The sequence below is a fragment of the Phoxinus phoxinus genome (genome assembly GCF_949152265.1).
Source record: "Phoxinus phoxinus genome assembly, chromosome: 2".
NCBI classification, from domain to species: domain Eukaryota; kingdom Metazoa; phylum Chordata; class Actinopteri; order Cypriniformes; family Leuciscidae; genus Phoxinus; species Phoxinus phoxinus.
This window is the reverse complement of record NC_136877.1, coordinates 46,274,265-46,295,777: the sequence shown is the minus strand read 5'-3', so window position 1 is coordinate 46,295,777 and position 21,513 is coordinate 46,274,265. Positions and strand designations below refer to the sequence as shown.

Sequence of the window (21,513 nt, the reverse complement as noted above, 5' to 3'; positions counted from 1 at the left end):
TATGGTGTCAGATAGTAATAACACTGTATTTAATATACAGTGCCCTCCATAAATTCAGAAATGGCCAAGCAAAAGTGGACTTTTAGGACAATATCAGCACAAATCCTTATTTTCTGATGATTTTGCATTGACTATGAAAATATATTTTAATAAATATACAGAGACCCAAAAGGGACATGGTGAGGGGGAAAAACATGAGATTGGAGGAGAATTTCTTTTTATATATATGTCAATGCTTTTGCGTTCCCCGACAAACTTTGCATTCGCTCACAAAGAACTCAAAAGTTTTTCTGGACCGCAAAAACATTTGCTAGAGAAACCAAAATACTAACTAAAAAAACGATACAAATATCTCAACAATACTAAAATAACACTGCACAGCTGCTGGTGTTTGTGTATTGCCAATTGATTATATAATAATGGCAAATTGCCATTATTATATAATCAAAAAAAATAGCAATATTGCTGGTCTTCAATGATAATTAAAGCTACTTTATTACATTTAGGTCATGATAAGGATTTATGCTGATATTGTCCTATTGTATAACTTTAGGGGGCACTCACAGTTAATGCATTTCACAGTGCATGTCCAAAAAACATGCTTTTACCATGGTGTATGTCTACTTGCTGTTTATTAAAAAAAGGAATCATTAAATGAACAATATTTGTGACATTAAGACAGATTTGTATTTCAAAATCTGAGAACATCCTTTGGATTGTCTTGTTACTCTCCAAAAAGTGCTAGTAGCAAATTCCTTTCAAAAACTAGCACCACCACCATTAGCTATTTTCTAACATCACAAAATCATAACCTTTCCTATAAATTAGTCAGATGAATCATTTCTTGAGGTATTTCTTCTCGTTCTTGCTCTGGATGTGTAACATCTCTCTTAGAACAGATCTTTAACTCTATTTCTGAGTTAAGCAGTGTATCATCCACGGGGCACGGTTTCAGAAACAGAGTCAGGGGAAGTTGCTTTGAGTAGTCCATCCTCAATGGAGCAGTCCTGAGACTTCCTGTTTGATGGTGATGGCGGTGGAGGGGCCGTACAAGACCAGAAATAGGGAAGAGTCATTGTAACCAACATACCTAACATGATGAAACTACCAGCAGTGATAAAAGAAGCCGTGTATGTTCCAGTGTAGTCCTTCAGCCAGCCTAGCAGAAAACAAAATGGAGATGATAGAGGCGGTTTGAATCGAAATTGCGATCTTTAATTATTAATCATGCAGCTCTAGAAGAGAAGTGCTACGAACATTAAAGGCATTACAAGGTCCTCTTTAAAGGGGTGGTTGATCATGATTTCACTTTTTTTAACTTTAGTTAGTGTGTAATGTTGCATAAACAACATCTGCAAAGTTACAACGCTCAAAGTTCAAAGCAAAGGGAGATTTTTGCTTTTAAAGAAATTGCTTTACTCCAGGGTTGGTGACATAACTATTTACATAAACCCCGCCCCCAGGAACGTGATTTACATAAACCCCGCCCCCAGGAACGTGATTTATTAGGGGCCAAGCACTGAAAGTGCGGAGGCACCTATTGTTTTCGTTCCGGTTCTTATTATTATTATTATTATTATTATTCTGCTTCTTCCGACTGGGCGTCTATGGCAGCCCATAGAAGCGTATGCGGGAAAGTTGTTCCGGTTTGACATTCTGATAGAGGACATTCCCAACAGTAATTGCACCAATTTTGGTGTCTCTAACTCATTCCCTCTAGCGCCACCACCTGTCCAAAGTTTCACTTATATTATGCTAATAACTTTTAAACCGTAAGGCCTATCAACAAAATTCTTTTTTCCTCTGATTCCTGAGCTCACGACGATTCGACTGGACCCTATGACGTCATTTTCCGTCATAAAAATATGGCCGCCATTTTGAATTGTCCAAAAAACCTTCTTTTGCGAACTCGTCCTAGACGGTTTGTCCGATTTGCACCAAAATTGCACCAGATCATCTTCAGGCTGTGGGGACAAAAAGTTATGGAATTCAAGTTGATTCGTCAAACCGTTTTCGATAAACGCGCAAACAAATTTAACGTAGCGCTTGCGAAAACAGACATAAGGCTGTATCTCCGCATCGCTTAATCGTATTCAAACCAAACTTCCTACATGTCATCACAAGCATGACCTGAGGCTACATGCTGCGTTTCGGCGCAGCGCCACCTACTGGTCTGGAGATATGAAAAAAGGCTATTTTTGCTTATAACTTCTGAACGGTTTGTCCAAAAATCACAAAAGTGGTCTCGATAGATTCAGGGCGTCATGTTGAGTTGACTGATATCCAATTTTTCCATATCGGCCATTTTGGCTGTCGGCCATTTTGAATTATGTGCTAAAATGCTGTATTTTATGAACGCATGAACGTATCGTTACGAAACTCAGTATGGGTCATCAGTACAAAGCCCTAAAGGTACTCAAAAGATTATGAGACAGCGCCACCTTTTGGTCAAAAGTTATAATGAAATTTCCAAAAATGCTAATAACTTTTGAATAAATTTGCCTATAGTAATGACACTGATCTCAATAGATTCCTTGGGTTATGCTGAAAACATAGATACCAATTTTGCCATAGTCAGCCAAACTTCCTGTCCGCCATCTTTATTTTCTTTTAAAACCTACTTTTTCGAACTCCTCCTAGACCGAACGTCCGATTTTCACCAAAATCGGATCGTGTCATCTCCAGACCGTGCCGAGTAAAAGTTATGGATTTCGTGTCGATAGACGAAACCGTTTTCGTATACCGCAGTGGCAAAGTTGAGGCATGATGCCAAAATGACTATTCAGGCTTTATATCTGCAATGCCTTGACATATTGACACCAAACTTTGTATGTGTCATTGTCACTTCACTCTGACCACATCACATCAGTTTCGTAACTGCGCCACCTATTGGTCGAAAGTGATAATCATATTTTTAGTTATTGTATGTGATTTTTCAACCATTTTGCCCAAATTCATCTTCAAATGTCTTTAATTGCTCCTTGCTGCAGTGGGTCTCACACTCCCAGCCACTTTGGCATGTCTTGTCGTCTTGCTTGCGCTTGGCCCCGGTGATTGCTGCTTGCAGCTATATTATTCTTCTTGAGTCTCTCCATCTTTCTGACTCTGGTTTGAACTTAAAAGGCTAAACGTTTTTGAAATTTCCAGTGCATGTGTGTGTGAGTGCAAGCTGTTGAAGCTCCGCCCCCTGTGCCGGGAGCAGCAGCTCATTTGCATTTAAAGGAACACACACAAAAACGGTGCGTTTTTGCTCACCCTCAAAAAGTTTTACAAACTTTAACATGCTATATAAAAATATCTGTGGGGTATTTTAAGCTAAAACTTCACACACACACTATGGGGACATCAAATACTTATTTTACATCTTTAGTCTAGATGGGATGTACCCAAAAAGTGAAAGTGAGGAGCATTTATGGGTACAAGTCGGGAACCGGCCTACTTTACATATTTCAAGGGTGCTGAATCCAAAAAAACTGGTACCCAAGCGAAATTTTGAGTTTTTGACCTTCTAATTTGCATATCAAAATGGCCGCCAAATTGCCTATCTTGCTCAGTCGTTGGACCATTTTCCCCTAGTTTTTTTGTAAGTAGGCAATCAAGATGAGGAATTTAAGTTTTTAGATCGATAGTCAAGGGTCAGAGCAAAGATATAATGGATATAATAAATTTTTTATGTATATATATATGCAAAATACCAACTTTTAAGTTGAAATTAAGCATTATTTGTGTCATTTTTTAAGGCCGACATAAATATTCAATCAATATCTCTCTTAAGCCCTATTCGCATGGGATTAGTACTATCTGAGGACCACGTGTGATTTAGAAATGACCCCCACACATCTGAATTTCGTGTGGCGCATTCACACGGGATAACCGAAGCCTGTGATTTTACTCAAATTTACTGACTTATCTCCCTGATATGACGTCAATAGGCTTTACTAGGAAATGTCTTGCCGTTATTATAGGTCTAGCTGTATGATATATCATAAACAGAAGAATGTTCCTTACCGCATGCTGCTATACATGTCATTCATCTCCATCTAATCATTAGGGGCCAAGCACTGAAAGTGCGGAGGCACCTATTGTTTTCGTTCCGGTTCTTATTATTATTATTAGGGGCCAAGCACTGAAAGTGCGGAGGCACCTATTGTTTTCGTTCCGGTTCTTATTATTATTATTATTATTATTATTATTCTGCTTCTTCCGACTGGGCGTCTATGGCAGCCCATAGAAGCGTATGCGGGAAAGTTGTTCCGGTTTGACATTCTGATAGAGGACATTCCCAACAGTAATTGCACCAATTTTGGTGTCTCTAACTCATTCCCTCTAGCGCCACCACCTGTCCAAAGTTTCACTTATATTATGCTAATAACTTTTAAACCGTAAGGCCTATCAACAAAATTCTTTTTTCCTCTGATTCCTGAGCTCACGACGATTCGACTGGACCCTATGACGTCATTTTCCGTCATAAAAATATGGCCGCCATTTTGAATTGTCCAAAAAACCTTCTTTTGCGAACTCGTCCTAGACGGTTTGTCCGATTTGCACCAAAATTGCACCAGATCATCTTCAGGCTGTGGGGACAAAAAGTTATGGAATTCAAGTTGATTCGTCAAACCGTTTTCGATAAACGCGCAAACAAATTTTACGTAGCGCTTGCGAAAACAGACATAAGGCTGTATCTCCGCATCGCTTAATCGTATTCAAACCAAACTTCCTACATGTCATCACAAGCATGACTTGAGGCTACATGCTGCGTTTCGGCGCAGCGCCACCTACTGGTCTGGAGATATGAAAAAAGGCTATTTTTGCTTATAACTTCTGAACGGTTTGTCCAAAAATCACAAAAGTGGTCTCGATAGATTCAGGGCGTCATGTTGAGTTGACTGATATCCAATTTTTCCATATCGGCCATTTTGGCTGTCGGCCATTTTGAATTATGTGCTAAAATGCTGTATTTTATGAACGCATGAACGTATCGTTACGAAACTCAGTATGGGTCATCAGTACAAAGCCCTAAAGGTACTCATAATATTATGAGACAGCGCCACCTTTTGGTCAAAAGTTATAATGAAATTTCCAAAAATGCTAATAACTTTTGAATAAATTTGCCTATAGTAATGACACTGATCTCAATAGATTCCTTGGGTTATGCTGAAATCATAGATACCAATTTTGCCATAGTCAGTCAAACTTCCTGTCCGCCATCTTTATTTTCTTTTAAAACCTACTTTTTCGAACTCCTCCTAGAACGAACGTCCGATTTTCACCAAAATCGGATCGTGTCATCTCCAGATCGTGCCGAGTAAAAGTTATGGATTTCGTGTCGATAGACAAAACCGTTTTTGTATATCGCAGTGGCAAAGTTTAGGCATGATGCCAAAATTACTATTCAGGCTTTATATCGGCAATACCTTGACATATTGACACCAAACTTTGTATGTGTCATTGTCACTTCACTCTGACCACATCACATCAGTTTCGTAACTGCGCCACCTATTGGTCGAAAGTGATAATCATATTTTTAGTTAATGTATGTGATTTTTCAACCATTTTGCCACAATTCATCTTTAAATGTCTTCAATTGCTCCTAGCTGCAGTTGGTCTCACACTCCCAGCCAATTTGGCATGTCTTGTCGTCTTGCTTGCGCTTGGCCCCGGTGATTGCTGCTTGCAGCTATATTTATTATTATTATTATTCTGCTTCTTCCGACTGGGCGTCTATGGCAGCCCATAGAAGCGTATGCGGGAAAGTTGTTCCGGTTTGACATTCTGATAGAGGACATTCCCAACAGTAATTGCACCAATTTTGGTGTCTCTAACTCATTCCCTCTAGCGCCACCACCTGTCCAAAGTTTCACTTATATTATGCTAATAACTTTTAAACCGTAAGGCCTATCAACAAAATTCTTTTTTCCTCTGATTCCTGAGCTCACGACGATTCGACTGGACCCTATGACGTCATTTTCCGTCATAAAAATATGGCCGCCATTTTGAATTGTCCAAAAAACCTTCTTTTGCGAACTCGTCCTAGACGGTTTGTCCGATTTGCACCAAAATTGCACCAGATCATCTTCAGGCTGTGGGGACAAAAAGTTATGGAATTCAAGTTGATTCGTCAAACCGTTTTCGATAAACGCGCAAACAAATTTTACGTAGCGCTTGCGAAAACAGACATAAGGCTGTATCTCCGCATCGCTTAATCGTATTCAAACCAAACTTCCTACATGTCATCACAAGCATGACTTGAGGCTACATGCTGCGTTTCGGCGCAGCGCCACCTACTGGTCTGGAGATATGAAAAAAGGCTATTTTTGCTTATAACTTCTGAACGGTTTGTCCAAAAATCACAAAAGTGGTCTCGATAGATTCAGGGCGTCATGTTGAGTTGACTGATATCCAATTTTTCTATATCGGCCATTTTGGCTGTCGGCCATTTTGAATTATGTGCTAAAATGCTGTATTTTATGAACGCATGAACGTATCGTTACGAAACTCAGTATGGGTCATCAGTACAAAGCCCTAAAGGTACTCAAAAGATTATGAGACAGCGCCACCTTTTGGTCAAAAGTTATAATGAAATTTCCAAAAATGCTAATAACTTTTGAATAAATTTGCCTATAGTAATGACACTGATCTCAATAGATTCCTTGGGTCATGCTGAAAACATAGATACCAATTTTGCCATAGTCAGCCAAACTTCCTGTCCGCCATCTTTATTTTCTTTTAAAACCTACTTTTTCGAACTCCTCCTAGACCGAACGTCCGATTTTCACCAAAATCGGATCGTGTCATCTCCAGACTGTGCCGAGTAAAAGTTATGGATTTCGTGTCGATAGACAAAACCGTTTTCGTATACCGCAGTGGCAAAGTTGAGGCATGATGCCAAAATGACTATTCAGGCTTTATATCTGCAATGCCTTGACATATTGACACCAAACTTTGTATGTGTCATTGTCACTTCACTCTGACCACATCACATCAGTTTCGTAACTGCGCCACCTATTGGTCGAAAGTGATAATCATATTTTTAGTTATTGTATGTGATTTTTCAACCATTTTGCCAAAATTCATCTTCAAATGTCTTTAATTGCTCCTTGCTGCAGTGGGTCTCACACTCCCAGCCACTTTGGCATGTCTTGTCGTCTTGCTTGCGCTTGGCCCCGGTGATTGCTGCTTGCAGCTATATTTATTATTATTATTATTATTATTCTGCTTCTTCCGACTGGGCGTCTATGGCAGCCCATAGAAGCGTATGCGGGAAAGTTGTTCCGGTTTGACATTCTGATAGAGGACATTCCCAACAGTAATTGCACCAATTTTGGTGTCTCTAACTCATTCCCTCTAGCGCCACCACCTGTCCAAAGTTTCACTTATATTATGCTAATAACTTTTAAACCGTAAGGCCTATCAACAAAATTCTTTTTTCCTCTGATTCCTGAGCTCACGACGATTCGACTGGACCCTATGACGTCATTTTCCGTCATAAAAATATGGCCGCCATTTTGAATTGTCCAAAAAACCTTCTTTTGCGAACTCGTCCTAGACGGTTTGTCCGATTTGCACCAAAATTGCACCAGATCATCTTCAGGCTGTGGGGACAAAAAGTTATGGAATTCAAGTTGATTCGTCAAACCGTTTTCGATAAACGCGCAAACAAATTTTACGTAGCGCTTGCGAAAACAGACATAAGGCTGTATCTCCGCATCGCTTAATCGTATTCAAACCAAACTTCCTACATGTCATCACAAGCATGACCTGAGGCTACATGCTGCGTTTCGGCGCAGCGCCACCTACTGGTCTGGAGATATGAAAAAAGGCTATTTTTGCTTATAACTTCTGAACGGTTTGTCCAAAAATCACAAAAGTGGTCTCGATAGATTCAGGGCGTCATGTTGAGTTGACTGATATCCAATTTTTCCATATCGGCCATTTTGGCTGTCGGCCATTTTTAATTATGTGCTAAAATGCTGTATTTTATGAACGCATGAACGTATCGTTACGAAACTCAGTATGGGTCATCAGTACAAAGCCCTAAAGGTACTCAAAAGATTATGAGACAGCGCCACCTTTTGGTCAAAAGTTATAATGAAATTTCCAAAAATGCTAATAACTTTTGAATAAATTTGCCTATAGTAATGACACTGATCTCAATAGATTCCTTGGGTCATGCTGAAAACATAGATACCAATTTTGCCATAGTCAGCCAAACTTCCTGTCCGCCATCTTTATTTTCTTTTAAAACCTACTTTTTCGAACTCCTCCTAGACCGAACGTCCGATTTTCACCAAAATCGGATCGTGTCATCTCCAGACTGTGCCGAGTAAAAGTTATGGATTTCGTGTCGATAGACAAAACCGTTTTCGTATACCGCAGTGGCAAAGTTGAGGCATGATGCCAAAATGACTATTCAGGCTTTATATCTGCAATGCCTTGACATATTGACACCAAACTTTGTATGTGTCATTGTCACTTCACTCTGACCACATCACATCAGTTTCGTAACTGCGCCACCTATTGGTCGAAAGTGATAATCATATTTTTAGTTATTGTATGTGATTTTTCAACCATTTTGCCAAAATTCATCTTCAAATGTCTTTAATTGCTCCTTGCTGCAGTGGGTCTCACACTCCCAGCCACTTTGGCATGTCTTGTCGTCTTGCTTGCGCTTGGCCCCGGTGATTGCTGCTTGCAGCTATATTTCTTTTTGTTTTTGCTCTTCTGATAATTTTCAGCTTTCTCTTTCTGCAAATTGAATAGTAGTTGTATAGCGATATGACCCGGCACCCAAAACACTATCAAATCACTTCAACGCAGCCTCCATTCTTCGCGAAAGATGGAAAAAAAGGCGTGCATGAAACAAAAACATTGAAAAAATTATATACGATCCCGCCAAATCACAGAGATCGCATCGCTTGTTGCCGGCATTGCTTCTGGTTTAACTGTCCTGGAGAAAAGTATATGCCTTGCTGCATCAACAGAGTCTGTTTTATGCACATCATATATTCTGCAGACAAAAGCCTCTGAAGATCTTTGAGTCTCCTCCGTGAGATCACCAATTCCGAGGTTGCTGAGCAATTGATGGTGCATTTTCCAGACTTTCCACGATGTACTTTTGGTGTATTTGTACTCAACAGTGTATGTAGACACTCAACAGTGTCTACCCCAAGCTATTCACGCAAATGCGTGGGCAAAGCTTCCCGAGGTATCATAATGGGTGCTGAACATTATAAAAAGAGGCTACTCGCTGCAGTTCGCTCGACGTCCCCGCCATTACACGGCGCGGGTCGAAACTACGGTAAAAAACGAAGTAGCTCATCTGCTTCGAGCCGAAATGGCGAAACTATTGAGCAAAGGGGCCATAGAGCCTTTATCTCAAGCTCAGAGCGAAGGGGGTCTATACAGCAGATATTTTCTGGTAACGAAAAAAGACAGGGTTCTCAGACCCATTCTAGATCTAAGACAGCTGAACAAAGTGCTTGTGAAACGCTAGTTCAGAATGCTCATAACCAGGAAAATCCTCGCACAGATTTGCCAAGAGGACTGGTTTATGTGAATAGATCTGAAGGACGTGTATTTCCAAATACAAATAGCGTCACGTCAGCATCATCAGTACTCCAGTTGGGTCTGCTTCGCATGCGCCCGCTGCAGTTATGGCTAAAAGCGCGAGTACCACCTTGGGCATGGGCCTCTGGTCTGTTTCGCCTCACGGTCAATCAGAAATGCGTCTCAGCTCTGAAACCTTGGAGAACAATCAACTGGTATCAGTCAGGTGTAAACCTGGGGACTTCCTTGAGTGTGAAGGTGGTGTCCACGGACGCCTCCACCTCGGGATGGGGAGTGGTGCTCGAGGGCAGACCGTTCTTTGGCCAGTGGTCAGAACGGGAGAAGCTTCTACACATTAACTGTCTAGGAAATGATGGCAGTCGCAACACGCTGAGGTGCTTTTGTCCTCAGATAAAGGACTACCACGTCTTGGTCCGCTCGGACAACATGTCAGTGGTGGCCAATATAAATCGCCAGGGTGGCGTCAGGTCCCGAAACCTTTACAGGCTGACGGAACGCCTCCTGGTCTGGGCTCAGCACAATCTGCGCTCATTGAGAGCAGGACATGTGCCTGGTCACCTGAATTTGGGACCAGACAGACTGTCCAGAAACAATGTTCCAGCAGGAGGATGGTCTCTGCACCCGCATACGGGCCTACTGCTGTGGGAGACATTCGGCAGAGCGCAGGTAGACCTGTTTGCGTCCCGCTCACTGTCCGAAGTTTTTCTCCAAGAGCAGGGATGCGCTGGCCCACGTCTGGCCCCGCTGCCCACTCTATGCTTTTCCCCCCATCTCGCTCCTGCCTCAGGTATTGGAACGAATCAGGGAAAACGGATTTTCAGTGCTACTTGTGGCTCCGCTCTGGAAAAACCAGGCTTGGTTCCCAGTTTTGATGCAGCTGACAAGCACTGCCCCATGGCCAATACCGATGAGGAAAGACCTCCTCTCTCAGGCCAAGGGCTCGATCTGGCATCCTCACCCAGAGCTTTGGTCCCTACATGTGTGGGCCATCAACGGGTACCCGCTAACCTCCCGGAGGCAGTGTTAAACACGATCACGCAGGCTAGAGCCCCATCTACTAGACGACTCTATTCCTCAAAATGGTCTGTGTTTTCTGGCTGGTGCAGAGCTCGAGGCTTTTCACCCCCAGACTGTGGGGTTACGGAAGTTCTCTCCTTCCTTCAAGAGCTACTGGATAAGGGCAGAACTCCATCCACACTCAAGGTTTATGTGGCTGCCATAGCAGCGTTTACTAAACCAGTGACTGGCCAGTCACTAGGGAGGAACGATCTGGTCATCCGCTTCCTTAAGGAAGCCAAGAGGCTGAACCCTCCCAGACCCCCTTCAGTCCCCATGTGGGACCTTTCTATGGTTTTGGAAGCCATGAAAGGTGCCCCGTTAGAGCCAATCCATTTATCGGACATGAAACATTTGAAACACTCAAACCAAGACACGGTTACGTGCCTAAATCCCTCAACACACCGTTCAGGGCTCAGGATATTTCCCTGTCTGCCCTGCCGGTTTACAACGAGGAAAAGGACGCAAGCTTCCTTTGCCCAGTCAGGGCATTAAGAGCTTATGTGTCTCGCTCGTGTCTGCTCACAGACTGAGCAGCTCTTCGTTTCGTTCAGCGGACGTTCTAAGGGACTAGCCGCATCGAAACAGAGCCTATCCAGGTGGATAGTTGAAGCCATAGCACTGGCCTACACTTCTAAAGGCTTGCAGTGTCCTTTGGGTGTCAGAGCGCACTCCACTAGAGGCATGGCCTCGTCGTAGGCGTGGTCTAGCGGGATTACCTTGCAGGATATCTGTATGGCGGCAGGCTGGGCCTCCCCGTATACATTTATAAGGTTTTATAACCTAGAGGTTCCCGCCTTGCAGGCTAAACTACTTTTGGTCTAAAAATCAGTACTGTCTGCCCCGTTGCTTCGGCTCAGAATACTGAAACTGCTTGAGCACCGCTCGCTGATCGATAAAATAACTCCATGGGCATTGAGTAAGACCCATACTGTTACCCAGTTAAGACCGAACATTTTCACCCTGACTGTGTGGAACACTGTTGATGTGATTAGCTCCCTTAGGATGCTACTTATTGGGGAATGATGCTTCCAGCCTCTCTTCTCAGACTCTCTGTGAGTCCCTGGTGATTATGCACTATATGAGCCCCAGGCACCTGCCCTTGGGACTTTGGTGTTGGATCCCAGCACGCACAGCGTTTTACACTGTGTTCCCCGTAGCATAAGATATTACGCAGTATGAGAGAACCTCTCGTAAGAGAACGTACTCGGTTACTAACGTAACCTCGGTTCTCTCTAGAAGAGGGAACGAGTACTGCGTATCTTTGCCGTGCCTGCAACACGCTCTGGTTCGCTTCGGCGATGAAAAACCAGATTATATCAGCCCATCGAGCTGTATTTATAGGCCTAGGCCACGCCCGTTTCGGCGGGACGTGACGTAGTGGGCGCGAAGCCCCCCCTTTGGATCTGACGTCACGATGGGCCTCTCTCGATAGGCTGCTGCAGTTGCCGCAGGACAGCCAATAGGCACGCGAGCCGTCTTACCTATGTCTGCATGCTGCCGCAACGCGTTTTACATTAATTCAAAATTAATGATAATTTTTGGCTTCAATATCTTGTGGAACAGAGGTTTTCCCCTGTTGTACTGTTTACTGTTGTAAATACACTGTTGTACATCAACAGTGTTACACAACAGTAATGTGTTATAACATAACATTATTTAATATTTGAATCACAGCTTAGGCTATAGGCTAGTGTTTTGACATCGACAGCCCAAGTGCATCTTACCTCAAACTTGCGACTAGTTAACTTTCTAAAAGTTAATCGCTTCTCGGGTCGATATACCACTTTTTAATGCGTGATTGTGTAAAGGTGTTCACGAGATACCAACCTTTTGCGAACTTGCTTTCAACGTTGATCACTCATTCTCATGGAGACGCGGCGTGCACGGAGGGGGAGGGGTGTGTGTATGCGGCCTGCGCACGCGTGCATGTGAGTGACAGAGAGACTATTCACCTAGGTTTTTCCCGTCTTAGAATTTAGAGAACAAATGCTTAATTTGCATAAAAAAATTAAATCTCAGACAACTTGCAATGGTGTTTTTCTTAGTTATTATGTAATATGGAATACATCACATATCATATTTACACTGGGAACATTTAAGAGTGATATTGATTGAATATTTATGTCGGCCTTAAAAAATGACACAAATAATGCTTAATTTCACCTTAAAAGTTGGTATTTTGCATATATATACATAAAAAAGGCAGTGAGCCTCCATTATATCTTTGCTCTGACCCTTGACTATTGATCTAGAAACTTAAATTCCTCATCTTGATTGCCTACTTACAAAAAACTAGGGGAAAATGGTCCAACGACTGAGCAAGATAGGCAATTTGGCGGCCATTTTGATATGCAAATTAGAAGGTCAAAAACTCAAAATTTCGCTTGGGTACCAGTTTTTTTGGACTCAGCACCCTTGAAATATGTAAGGTAGGCCGGTTCCCGACTTGTACCCATAAATGCTCCTCACTTCTTATAGAAGGCCATTTTTCTGAAATCCGTCTAGTCTACTTGTGAAAAGGGCATTATACCCCTTTACATAAAATGATTGTGTGATAATCTTATGAGCTCCTACCAGACAGTGGCGCTCCCAGCAGCCCTCCAACGCTCTCGATGAGCTGCAGGAGGCCGAGGGCTCCCAGCACTCGCTCGATGCCGACGATCTCCGGCACCACCGCGAAGGCCAGCGGCGTCATCGCTCCTGCGCAGAACCCATAGGCCAAACTGACAACCAGCAGTCCTGGGTAACTCACAGCAGCAGGAATGAGCATCAGAAACAGGCCCAGTAACCCAGTCCACACCACCAGCATGTGAGGCATCCGCATTTTGCCCAGATCCGAGGCCCAACCGGAGGCTACGCGGCCCACGATATCGGCCACACCGGTTACAGAGATTACAAAGGCTGCCTGGTACTCCGTGAAATCAATGTTGCGGCTGTGGGCCACCAGATGAACGTAGGGGATGAAGTATCCCGCATTGAAGAAGGTGATGGCCACGGCATAAGTGAGGAAGCCTCGGTGTGAAAGCAGGGAGAGCTCGAAGCACTCGTAGATACGGGAGCGTAAAAAAGAGCATCTGTTGAGGTTGGTCGAGTTTTCAGTCTGAGAAAAGCACAAAAATAAATTATTAATCACTGTAATATAAATATTAGGGGTGTAACGATACATTTATTAGTCCCCGAACCGTCAAGGTTTGGTGAATACAGTCAGCCACAGGCAATCCACACTCCAGTCCAGAAGGGGGCGCGTGTGGTAATGCAATGCTGTTTGCTAACCGCCATAACAGGAAAAAGAGTAGAAGAAGAAGAGAAGATCTACGCACCAACCCAAAACAAGTACACCCAATTCGCATACTATCCGTCCTAAATACAATAGTATTCGAAAGTAGAATTAGTACGTCCAAAATTGTAGTATGTTGAAATATGTTGATACCCGGATGGTCTACTATTTCCGGTCCGAATCCGCAGTGCAGATCAATGCGCACTCTAACGGCTGATATTGCCCACAACCCATCGCGCGTTGAACGAGGATTCGGTTAGAACTACAAATCCGAGTGAAAAGTGTTAAAAAAAACTACAGACATGGAGGACGCGCGAGTCCGGCGATTATGTAGAGAGGTTTAGATAAAGGGGTTTGAATGATTAATTTAACCTGACGAAAATGTATTTATTCAATGTTGTCTACATTATATTGCATCTGCAGCAGCATTGTGAACTTTTGTAAAGACACGTTTAGCCATTAACGTTTAAATGCATCATTACATTCAAATTGAAAACACACGAGGAGACTCCGCATGAAAGACCCGCGACTGGCAGACGAACGAGCAACTACATTTCTCTCCGAAACGGTAGGAAATTAATTAAGATTGAATGGAGGATTTTAACTGTGACAAGATGATTGACAGGGCAGTTTACTGACAGGATGCACGCGCCAGATCTGTCCGTTAAAGATGAGGAAGTAGTGTGTCCCAAAGTTTGCCTACTTTTTTGCTACACACTCAAAAGTGTGTACTTTTTCTTCACAAAAAGAGTACTTACTTTTAGGGCGTAGTATAATTAGGCGAATTGGGACGCAGCACAAGAGTTCAGGGGACATGTAAATGCTCGTATCGAACCGTGAGCCCAAAACCGAGATACGTTCCGAACCGTGACTTCTGTGTACCATTACACAATTTAAAAAATGTATATAATTGCATAACTCTAATATGTTTAGGGCTGTAAACGATTAATCGCGATTAATCAAATCCAAAATAAAAGTTTGTGTTTACATAATATATGTGTGTGTATTGTGTATAATTATTTTGTATATATATAAATACACACACATGCATGTATATATTTGAGAAATATTTCCATTTATATACTGCATATATATTTTTATATGATTTATATTATATATAAATAGAACTATTTTATATATAAATAACACATTTTTCTTAAATATATACATGCATGTGTGTGTATTTATATATACAAAATAATTATACACAATACACACACATATATGTAAACACAAACTTTTATTTTGGATTCGATTAATCGCGATTAATCATTTACAGCCCTAGTTTCAATTATTAATTGTTGAATTAATCAATTAATTAATGTAATTGTATTGATTTATATATCAGAACACATACCTTTTCCACAACTTTTGGATTCCCCAGAGGTCGAATGAGAGCTCCACACGCGATCATGTTGAAGCTGAGGCCTCCGAGGAGAAGCAAGGCCCCACGCCAGGCGTAAACTTCCACTAGATATTGAAAAAGCGGGGAGAAGGCGAAAGAGGCGAGACCGACTCCTGTGAAGCCCAGGCCCATGGCTAGAGATCTCCGCATGGTGAAATACTGCATCACTGACGCAACAGTAGGGGTGAAGACCAGTGCCCAGCCTAAACCTGACACAGATCACCAGAGAGAGGAACAACACCAATCAGGATCATGAAATTGGCTAATATGACAAGGACACTATTTACAAGAGCATCTACCTGAAGTGAATCCCATGGTCATGTAAAGATGCAGAAGAGATGTCGCCTGGGAAGCCAGAATGAATCCCAGGCCTGAGAGGAATCCTCCCATCATAACAACTGGACGAGCTCCGTACACATTACACGCGGCTGCAGCTATTGGACCTGTGTGCAGACATACACAATTAACCTGTGCCAAGACAAAAATGTGGTTTTACCATATCAAATGTGTACCTTGAAATGCAATGTAAGTCGCTTTGGATTAAAGTAATGTAAATGTGCCGGTTGATAAAGACATATGTCATGAATGAATTTGTGCATATGAACTTACTCATTAGCTGTTGCATGGCCAACCCAATGGATGTAATCCAAGACACTGCCTGAGCACTCTCATCGAAGTACTGCACAAACTCCACGAAAAACACGCCCAGACTGCGGATGAGCCCAAACACCAGGGCAGATGTCACGAAAAGAGACCCCACCACCACCCAGCCCCATCCCCCATCAGGTGCCGCCATCTGCGGGGACGACTGCTGCGTTTCCGGCCTCTCTTGGGGCTTTTCCATCCTTGCACTGAAGAGACAGATTAAAGAGACCATGATTTGAAAGGCTTGATGTTGTTTTTGGGCTCTACTAGAAGAGCTTTTCATGCTTGAATGTTCAATAAACACATTATTTTTCACATATTTTACAGTTGCAGCACCTCTCTTCCCAGTCTGTCAGTATCGCTCTGTTTAGTTCCTGTCTCTATGAAGCCCCTCCTTCTGAAAAACACAGTGTGCTCTGATTGGTTGGCTGGATCAGTGTGCTGTGATTGGTCGGCTGGATCAGTGCGTTGTGATTGGTCAACCGCTTCAAGCATGTTTTGGAAATTTCACACTTTTTCCCATAATTCATAATTAAGTTTCAACACACTACTAACGCAACTCAACCATGACCTGCCCCTTTATTTTTGTGTACGCCTTGGGCAGGAATTATTTAAATGAGGAAGTTCAGAAACCGTGCTTACTGATATAAACTGATATAGATCTTGTTCATGCTCAAACTGCAACATTACACAATAAAGAAAGTTGAAAATGAAAAAAGTTTTCTGAAATGTTACATCTAAATATGAAAATTAGGCATTATTAGGCAATTAAATACGTACTAATTTACATACATTTCCAGAAAAAAAATCTGAACACTGAATTAAGCCAGATAAATAAAAAAAAAGGATTTTTCTTTTTATCCCTCCATAAATCTGAAAATACTGTCAAAAGCCAGAAAATAATAAAATGGAATAAAATGTTGTATAAAATCAGCCGAAGTACATATGTAAACCCCTCAGTAAAAGCCCTCAGAATATAGATATGAATTAAACTGTAAAGTTTGGTGTATGTAAAGGGGCTGGAATGGAGATTCAGTGCAGGAGAAAAAAATTATAATTTAGAGAATACGGCCTTTAAAGATATGTATTGTAATTTAAATCTACAGAAGCTAATAGATAAAGCAACACTTAAAAGTGTACTTTGAACGTTTTCTTTCCACTAGTTTGAAACAACACTTCATGAAAAGCCAAAAATCTCAATCACAGATGCATGAAAAAAAGACAGTTTAACCTTTAACTTTTTTCACATCTACTACACAAGGTTGTGTTTCCTGGCAAATAATTGGTCTCCAACATACGGTTCATGGTCTCTTTAACATTTCCCAGAAACTAAACCCACCTGATAAACACCAGTTTACATTCTAAAACCAAGATGTTTTATATTCATTTATCAATCAGGTGTCAGCTCTTGTCCTGGTCTAATAAACACATACACACAAGTAGATTACTGTTATTTTGAACAAGTATTTTAATGTAGTCCCTTATAAAAAATAAAAATGTTGATCATGAGATGGACTCTGAACTGTCAGTGATTTCAAAATATGATCTAATTCAAATATGATTGCTCAAAAAAATGAAACGCAATAAAATGTTCTCTCGCTCTCTCTCTCTTTCTCTCTCTCTTTAAATTTAGCTTATTTTAACATTAAAACATTGGTAGAAAAACAGAATGTCTAACCAACTTAAAATACATTCAAATATTTGCTGTGCATAAAATAGCGATCATACTGTATATTCAAAATAAAATACTATTATTAAAAATGCAGTAAATAATGAACATATCAATGAATTTACTTTCACATTACATATTTAATATATATTACATAAGCATTTTTACATGTGTATAAGCCAGTTAGATAATTTTTAGATATTTTTTCCATTACATTGCAGGTCCATATAGGTTTGAATTTTAATTCTTGCCTTTAGGATATTTTAGCCATAATTTTTGTACTGTGAAAGAAGGAGACAAACATTATTTTGCAGGGTCAGTTTCCACCACTATGCACTTTATTTATGCAGTTAATAATATCCAGAAAGCACGGTGACCAATGGTTGATATGATGGTGATATATATATATATATATATATATATATTTTTTTTTTCTATTAAAATAAGTTTTGAACTTAAAATGACTAAAATGTTTACAGTTCACACGTTTGTTGTTGTTGATGCAACCAAACAAGGAATTCAATTTCAAATGGTCAATATGCAGCTGCAGGAGCATAAATATGCACAATAAAAAAGGAATTGCGAACATAATCATAAGCACAAAGCATGAATTAGTGTCAGGCTGTTTTGTGAAGATTATGTCACACACTTACCTTTTGCCCTCTCTATCAATCTCCACTGCCTTACGCAAGTAGCAGATGCCTCATGTCCACGCAACACCTCATTACGTAATGCCATTATGCGTTATTTATATCAAATTCTTTTGAGAGGCTTCTCACTGCAGAGCCATGTGTGAAGTATACGAATGTATGGGTGTAATGGGTGGAGCTAGAATATCCAACTTCAACTTAACCCTACTCATAACTCTACCCATGTATGACATCCCTTTGTAGGCCAAAACGCGAAAGCAAATTAGCATTTTAGCACTTCCGGTTCCATCGTCCCGAAGTCAATGGGTTTTTGATTGGGGTTTTGGTTAAATGACTGAAATAAGGTCTGTGATGAACACAAGTTCAAGACACTTTCACGTTTTATTCTACGACATAAAATACATCAATATAACCCCACTCGTGATTGTTATACGTCTTGAAAAAGGCGGTTGCTAACAAGTGGCTAAATGGGACTACAGAGGCAGTCGAGGAGATTAAACGTCATCACGGCGAACAGGTAAACTTTACAGCATCGTTATGCTTATAATTGTGCTCTTATAAACTATTCTAACTTACACGTTCTAGGAAAATGTTTTTTGATAAAAACTGAGAGAGTTGTCGGAAGTTTAGTGATGGTGACGTTGAATTTGTGAGACGGTGGAGTAGTTCGTTTATAGTCTACCTTTAGCTTTTTTACTTCTGGCGACTGCATTTAGGCTTCAAAATTCATAAAAGTTGTGTTCATCTGTAAAAAAAAAAAAAGCTCTTGATGCTGGACAAAACCTGTAAATATCATAAACTTTTGTTGATCACAGAGATTCTTTTTAGCAATAATCCAAAAGCCTATGGGAAAATCTTATTGTTTTTTTATTTTTTATTGCAGAACTTATACGTAACTACAAGCTCAGGGAAGTTAAGCAAGGGGGAAAATGTCCAGTGTGATGCTAACTGCAGGTTGGCCTACAAAGTGACACCATACCTGCACTTTTATATTTTTTGTTTGTTTGATTTTTTACAGATGTTTATAATGTACTATATAACTTGAGAACCTGTGACATATTGTCAGATGTTAATTGTGCTCGTGTACATTCATGATGAGAAACATTATGAAAAAAAGATGTAAAAATATGGAAATTAATATGATTTTTTACATTTTATTTTGTTGCTTGATGTTAAATCTAAGGTCTAGGTCTACATCTCCGGATGTATAACATTTATTATAATCTGCTCACACGTGAAAATACGCCCAAATGCAAATCAAACAACCATAATGGTTTATAAATATTAATAAGGTAACGTGACCACAGCTAATATTCAGGAGATCACTCTAGTTGTGTAGTGACGTAGCACACCCATTCAATCATGTGTCGCTAGCATTGTTAATATTTAGCACACGGGATTTTACAGCGTCGATGACACGATTTTTTCATGAATTTATGGCGTTAATATCGATCAATACAAACGCAAACAGATGCACTTGATCTCGCAGACCAAATGTGTTATTATGATAACAGTTGAGGCATATATTTGTATTGTGGACGTACCACACAAACATTATTTGGCAGCTTAACGTGTCGTTAGTAGATATGTGTGTTACAATGAAACACCAAACATTTTAGACAAACAGTATATAACATTGCTGTTGACCGAATGATATATAATATACAATGTTCAATCATTTGTTAGTGTAACATAGCGGAAAATTGTATCCTTTTCAAAATGCGATTGCTTCAGGTGAATGTGTCCAGAACAGATCAGTCGTTACTTACCCATAACCCAATCACCCCTTTTCCTTTCGAGTCATGATGATTAGGTCAAATCATATAAACATCTTCTTTTTAAATGCATAGACAACCGGTAAACATTGGTAAGCACATAGTCGACGGTGATTTTCGACTTATTCATGAATTCACCTGCTGCTTGACAACACACTGGTTTAGTTTCAGCGAAGCTCCGCCTCCAGAGCGCGCTCACGAGCTAGCATAAAGTTTAAAACAATTTCAAGAACATATAGTCAACATCGACAACGTTATGAACTACACGTGCAATGTTAGCTCCAGTAAGTCGACAATAACAGCACATTCAGCATTCTGTCATGCATTTAACTACTGCCAGTAAAGATTAACGTTCTCTGTGGTCTCACTAAAGGCCCTCTAGCGATAGTTTCAGTTAATGGTTAGAGATAGGCTACTATATCAGTTGCCTAACACTTTTAAAATGCTAACATTTCTTAAAACAGCACAGGGCTGTTTTTCTGGTCTAAATTGGGTTTGAACTGGACTTTCCTTGCTGAAGTGGGTGGAGGGGGGAAATGTGATTGTTCATCATGGTAAAGCAAAATCTATATTTTAACAATATTGTAAAAGTGTGTGTATTAGAGTAAAATGAGTAAAAATGTGTCATACAAAATGCATGTTATTTTTTTATTTAATACTGTCCTGAATTAGATATATATAGTAATATATAGCCTAGTCCCCAAGACAAAAAAAAAAAAAAAGCTGCATTTATAAAAATGAGGTTTACATACTTGATTCTTAAATACTGTGTGTCGTTACCTGGATGATGCACGGCTGGTTGTTGTTGTTTTTTTTGTCATTTTTGTGATGGTTGTTGTTGAGTCCCGGGTTTGTCCTGAGCCGTTAAACTGCACAATGTTCTTCAGAAAAATCCTCCAGGTCCCGCAAATGGATTTTTCCGTTTCAGTTTTCCAGCATCTTTTGCATATTCAAACCTGTTTTCAAATTCCAGCAGTGATTGTATGATTTTGAGATCCATCGTTTCACACCGAGGACAATTGAGAGACTCAAACACAACTATTAAAAAATGTTCAAACATTCACTGATGCTCCAGAAGGAAACACCATGCATTAATTTGTGTTCCGAGAAACATCTTCTGTTGCTTCCGAATTTTTTTTTTATAAAAAATTATATTAACACAAAATAAGATTTTTTTTACATCTTCATCCTGTTCAAAAGTTTTCACCCCCACCTCTTAATGCATTGTGTCTCCTTCAGAAGCATCAGTGAATGTTTGAACCTTATAGTTAAAGTTCACCATAAAATGAAAACTCTGTCACACGTCAAGCGAACATGCTTGAGCTTTACGTTTACACAACTGGGGCCTATACCATGAAGCCGGTTTAGGTGGCTAGCCAGGTATGTTTCAAATTAGTTTGCGCCAACCCTGGGTTTTAGGCACCATGAAAGTGGTTTGGCTTTTAGCAGTGTTCATCGCCACAGTA

The 21,513-nt window shown here is 40.6% G+C and overlaps 1 protein-coding gene across 4 annotated transcripts; it reads right to left on the bottom strand.

The window, feature by feature from the left end:
• Window positions 1–637: 637 nt before the first annotated feature.
• Window positions 638–20,509, bottom strand: slc16a13 (solute carrier family 16 member 13). Of its 4 annotated transcripts, none has more exons than XM_079589931.1 (7): window positions 20,042–20,509; window positions 16,290–16,350; window positions 15,918–16,159; window positions 15,608–15,751; window positions 15,261–15,517; window positions 13,201–13,726; window positions 638–1,159 (listed from the first exon to the last, which is right to left on the bottom strand). In XM_079589931.1, exons 3-7 carry the CDS (start codon window positions 16,150–16,152, stop codon window positions 933–935), a joined length of 1,389 nt encoding a protein of 462 aa, XP_079446057.1. In that variant the 5' UTR covers window positions 16,153–16,159; window positions 16,290–16,350; window positions 20,042–20,509; the 3' UTR covers window positions 638–932. The 4 variants fall into 4 exon arrangements, with proteins under 4 accessions (XP_079446057.1, XP_079446056.1, XP_079446055.1 ...); XM_079589930.1 differs by lacking the exon at window positions 20,042–20,509 and adding an exon at window positions 18,276–18,412; XM_079589929.1 differs by lacking the exon at window positions 16,290–16,350 and having other exon boundaries at window positions 20,042–20,402.
• Between the last annotated feature and the right edge of the window lie 1,004 nt (window positions 20,510–21,513).